Below are 5,537 nucleotides of genomic sequence, written 5' to 3'. Positions count from 1 at the left end.
GTAAATATTTAAAATAGTAAGTAGCACATTGGCAACTCTCTTTGGAAAAGCCCACACCTCTCTTTCAGGTGTGCCTTAATCTTTCCCTGAGTGCCCTTCTTTCTATATATAATACATTCCAACACTGCTTCAAAAAGAGAGAGAGGGAGAGACAGAGAGAGAGGAAGAGAGGGAGAGAGGGAGAGGGAGAGAGAGAGAGAGAGAGAGAGAGAGAGAGAGAGAGAGAGAGAGAGAGCAACTGTTTTCTCTGAATGTATTTCTTGATCCTTGTGATTAATTCATAATTTAAATACTGGAAGTATTTTCATCCCCATTTTCCAAAATGACTAACCTAAAGCTGAGGAAAGGAAACTAGCCTTTAAAACAAAACTAGCAGTATGAAACATGAAATTAACATTAGCAAACCAATGGCATATGAGGCCCCATTTCTTCATACTATGTATGTTCAACTCAGGATTTTTAGACAACTACTTAGAATGTTTCTTGTGTTTGGACCAAAAGCAATTTCATTATCACTCTCCTCAAGGCATCCTTGAGTTCTCTGTTCCTCATGCTGTAGATCAAGGGGTTCAGCATGGGGGTGATGAATGTGTAAACCACAGAAACTACCTGGCCCCGCTCAGGAGAGTAACTGGAGCTGGGACACAAGTAGATGAGGCTTCCACATCCATACTGCAGGAGGACCACAGTCAGGTGGGAGGAACAGGTGGAGAAGGCTTTGTGCCTCCCCTCAGCTGAGCGGATCTTCAGGATCGCATCCACAATGAAGACATAGGACAGAGTGATGAGGAGGAAAGGGATGGTGAGGACGATGACACTGACCACAAACAGAGTGGCCTCGTGGACATGGGTGTCTGCACAGGCCAGCCTCATGACAGGGAGGACATCACAGTAGAACAGGCTGATTTCCTTACTGCTACAGAAAGGCAGACGGAAGATGAGCACAGTCAACTGCATGGCCAAGATGAAACCCAGCAACAGTGACCCTAGGGCCAGCTGGACACACAAGTGCCAACTCATGATGAGGGTGTAGCGCAGAGGGCGACAGATGGCCACAAACCGGTCATAGGCCATGACGGCCAGCAGAATACAGTCAGCACTGCCCAGGAAGATGAAGAAGAACATCTGGGCACCACAGCCTGCCAGGGAGACCACAGTTCTCTCGGTGGACAGGACGCTGGCCAGAGTCAGGGGAGCTATGGTAGAAGAATAGAAGATCTCCAGGCTAGCCAGGTTTGCCAGGAAGAAGTACATAGGGGTGTGGAGACAGCGATTGATCCAGATGGTGAGGACGATGGACATGTTTCCTCCGATGCTGACCAGGTACATCATGAGAAAGACCACAAAGATCAGCATCTGCACCTCGGGGAGTTTGGAGAAGGGGCGGAAGTGGAAGAGGACCATCCCAGTCTGATTTCCTTCTTCCATGTGCTTAGTGCATTGGGTCTGCTACTGACACAGGTGATGCCCCTGAGGACACACAGAATGCACCTGGAGGATACTTGTCATTATTCTCATAGGCTCTGAGCATAGCATTTTCTGCTGACTCTTAACACCGTCACATTTTCTCATGTGCCTAGGTTTTACTCATTCTTTTCTTCTGCACAGATAATGCTCTCAGTCCCCCTTGTTTTGTCTGGGATCCTGTTAATAAGATATTTGCTCAGCCTCCAATATCTAGTGCTGTTTTCCATTCTAGAGCAACCTTACTTCCCACAGAATAAATCAATTGTGCCAATATTATGTTATCCTTCAAAGACTCTTGCTCTGCATGGTGGTCTATGCCTGCAATCCCAGCATTTAGGAAATGGAAACAAGAGGATCAGGAATTTAAGTTCATCTTCAGCTGAAGAGTGAGTTTAAGGTCAGCCTGAGGTAAATGAAATCCTGTTTCAAAAACAATGAACAACAAAATCTCCATGTCCCCTTTCCATAACAACTATTTCCTTTTTTTCTTTTTTTTTGTGGGGGGTTAGTTTTTTGGAAACAGGATTTCTCTGTGAGGCCCTGACTGACCTGGAACTCACTCTGTAGACCAGGCTGCCTTCAAACTCACAGAGATCTACCTGCCTCTGCCTTCTGAGTGCTGGAATTGAATGCCTGCACCACCACCACCCATCCCATTTTTATTATTTATCTCAAAGTGTCTATTATATTGAATGTCTCTGTTCCTTGAAATCATATTGCTGAAGGTCACAAGGACCTCCTAATTCCTGACCCAAACAGATAATTTTGACATTTATGTGCATCCAAACCCATTGGAAATTCCTCACTTCTAGATGCAGTGACACTGCCCAACCTCCCACCTCTCTGGGCATGACTCAGGCAAGGCTTTTTTGGCTACTCACCAGCTGGCCTCAGATTCATTCTCTACCTTCCCATACCCTGTAGAAGTCTCTAAGGATGGCATCAGATGGGTCTCTCTCACTCTGGTTTCTCACTGTATTGGATCAAAGAGAGAAACGGGCTGCAGAATGAAAAAGAGCACAAAGAGAGACAGAACATCTATCCCTCACACAGGATGCCATATACTTCTCTGGGTTGGTGCTGCATAACACAAGAGTCCAACTCAAGAGTCACCTAAATCAAGAGGAAGCCTGACCAGTCCTGGAGTTCTGATCTCTGAACAACTGCTCTCCTCTCTACTTATTGAACAGCATAGCAAACAAAAAAGGAATGAGAAATTTTTGTCTTAATCTTTTACAGGAGTCTCATGAGGGAAAAAGTTGAGTTTTTTTACACTATTGGCACATATTAGCACACAAAGCCACAAACAGATGTTATAAGCTTTGCTGCTTTCAACATTTTTGTAGTAGGCTGTGTGTCAGTGGTAGGTGAACTCAAGGCGAATCTTACATGTACATTGTTCTGAGATAGGGGCATGAATGAGTCACAAAGGAGAAATGGGTAACACCATACAGAACACAGTACAAGATTAAAGCTATTTATTCATCTTAGCTTGTAAAAGTTAATTACACTTGGAGCCTAAAGTAAAGTTAAGATTGATTACATTATCCCCCCACGAGGTCAGCTAATTCTAAACAGGTTGAGCACATAGTATGTAAGCAGGAGTACATGGTTCTAAATGATCTCAAAGCATTTTGTTAACTTGGTTCCAGTTTTGGTGACATCTGATTGACAGAGGTAAATTATAAGAGGCACTTCCCTTTAAAGTCACTCTCACATTTCTTCCTCTTTCCCTTGCTTCTGTGACCACAGTTCTGAGTGAGTAGTCTATCTGCCATAGCTGGATATGCCTAGGTTTCAATGATATGTTTCTCTTCCTTGTTACCTAAGGCTCAAGGGGAAAAACACTTTCCATAGTCATGGGCCCTGTGTGCCTCGTCATCCCTCATGAGTTCCTTGAATTCTGCCTTTGCCACTACAAATGAAGCCAACACTAATTCTCATCCTCAGTGAATTACTGCAGATTGTGGTGCACAACTACAGAATTCTTAAAGGGGAAAAGGTCCTATATTTTACATTTTTTAAGCTTTCTTATTTATGGAATTTTTCCCCATGACTGTAACTGTAGAAATTAATTTCACTGCAAGTTTACACAGTTAATAAGTTAGACATTCAGAAGTACACACAAACATAAGTAAGTCAGCATGCTCACACACAAAACATTACTATCCTATTTCCTGTGGAATTGAGTCAACCCTTGACTTAGTTTGTGATACTTTTTTAAAAATCGTTGACTGAGTGGCTTAGACCATAGATTTCTATTGCTCACATTCCTCAAGGGCAGGGATCCCAAGTTAAAGATAGCCATAGGTTGGGTCACAGTGAGGACCGAGGACCCTTGTTCTGGATGATAAATTGCTGCCTCCTCCTTCTGTATCCTCACATGGCAGAAAAGAAACTGTACCCACTTCCTCCTCTAGAAGAGCACCAATTCCTTTACAGGGCTTTCATGCCATGTCCTCATCTAAACCTACTTCCTCCTCAGGCCCCACTAACTGATAGCATCACATTGCAAAGTTTGGCACCAGCATTTGGACAGAGCTGCATGCAGACATTAAGCATTTAAACTGCCATGACAGACAGAAAAATACAACTGTGTACTTTGTGAAGCCACACAAAGTGTCAGCAGCATTCGAGAAGAACATGTCTTTGACTATATTTTCTGTGCTCCTGCCTGAAGACACGCCATGGCTTTTGCACATGTGACAATCATGGAAGGCCTCTGTTCCTTTCCATCATGAGGAATTCCTACTGATTGGAGCTTTTCTTTTAAGTATTTACTGTATTTCAGTGTTCAACAATCCAGTCCTCTTATAGTATGATTCCATGCCTATATTTCAAGTAATGTGCCTCTTTTCTAAAGACTTTCACCTCTGTGCTGTCATCTGATTATACCTTACCTCTGCACAGGGTTAGAATATGACAGGGCTCAGCCACACTAGCAGGAAAGTCTCCTGCAGGCAGGTTACACCAACAGCCCCCCTACTCTTCCCCCAAACCCACCCATCCCCCATGACCTCAGCAGCTCCCTGGGACACAGACATCTACTGCACAAAGAGGACTAAGAAAGAGGACAGAGAGGATAGAATTAAGAGGCAAAAACACTGCATGAACCAACAAGAAAAAGAAATGGGTAGACTTCAATGCAAGAATACATTCAGCAACCTAAAGAACAATATGGCAACACCAGAACCTAGTAGTCCTACATCAGGAAGATCTGAACATCCCAAGGCAAAAGAAGCAGAAGAAAATGACCTTAAAACAACTTTATGAAGATGATAGAAACCCTTAAAGAAGAAATGAAGAATTCTCTAAAAGAAATGGAGGAAAAGACAAGCAAAAATTGGAAGAACTCAATAAATCCCTTAAGTAAACCCAAGAAAACCATGAAGAAACAATCAAACAAGTCCAAGACTGGAAAATTGAAATGGAGGCAACAAAACAAAAAAACAGAGAATTCTGGAAATGGAAAATCTAGGTAAATGAACAGGAACTACAGATGTAACCATAAACAACAGGATGTAAGAGATGGAAGAGAAACTCTCAAGCACTGAAGATACTATAGAGTAAATAAATTCATAGGTCAAAGAAAACATTAAAACCAAAAAAGTCACAACACAAAATATCAAGGAAATCTGGGACACCATAAAAAGATGAAACCTAAGAATACTAGGGGTAGAAGAAGAAGTCCAACTCAAAGGCACAGAAAATATATTCAACAAAGTCATAGATGAAAACTTTCCCAGCCTAAAGAAGGAAATAACTATAAAGATGCAAGAATCTTACAGAACACCAAATAGACTGAACAAAAAAAAACAGTTCTCTAACTAAACTAACACAAACTTTATAGAATAAAAAAGAATATTAAGAGCTGCAAAGGAAAAAGGTAAAGTAACCAATAAGGGTAGACTCAATGGAGACTCTCAAAGCCAGAAGAAGGTCCTGGACAGACATTATGCAGACTCTAAGAGACCATGGATGCCAATCCAGACTACTATCCCAGCAAAACTTTCAATTACCATAGATGTAGAAACAAGATATTACATGACAAAACCAAATTTAAACAATTC

The 5,537-nt window shown here is 42.1% G+C and overlaps 1 protein-coding gene across 1 annotated transcript; it reads right to left on the bottom strand.

Moving 5' to 3' along the window:
• Positions 1-471: 471 nt before the first annotated feature.
• On the bottom strand, positions 472-1,428 carry LOC121133910 (olfactory receptor 10V1-like). Its single transcript, XM_040731110.1, has one exon. The coding sequence runs from the start codon at positions 1,426-1,428 to the stop codon at positions 472-474; it is 957 nt and encodes a 318-aa protein (XP_040587044.1).
• Between the last annotated feature and the right edge of the window lie 4,109 nt (positions 1,429-5,537).

The sequence above is a fragment of the Mesocricetus auratus genome, unplaced genomic scaffold (genome assembly GCF_017639785.1).
Source record: "Mesocricetus auratus isolate SY011 unplaced genomic scaffold, BCM_Maur_2.0 Super-Scaffold_4256, whole genome shotgun sequence".
Taxonomy (NCBI): Eukaryota; Metazoa; Chordata; class Mammalia; order Rodentia; family Cricetidae; genus Mesocricetus; species Mesocricetus auratus.
The sequence above is the reverse complement of the archived record's forward strand: the minus strand, read 5'-3'. Positions and strand labels throughout refer to the sequence as shown.

What these genes read in the sequence shown, in the direction of transcription:
- LOC121133910 (XM_040731110.1), bottom strand. Translation starts at nt 1,428, where the DNA reads ATGGAAGAAGGAAATCAGACTGGGATGGTCCTCTTCCACTTCCGCCCC.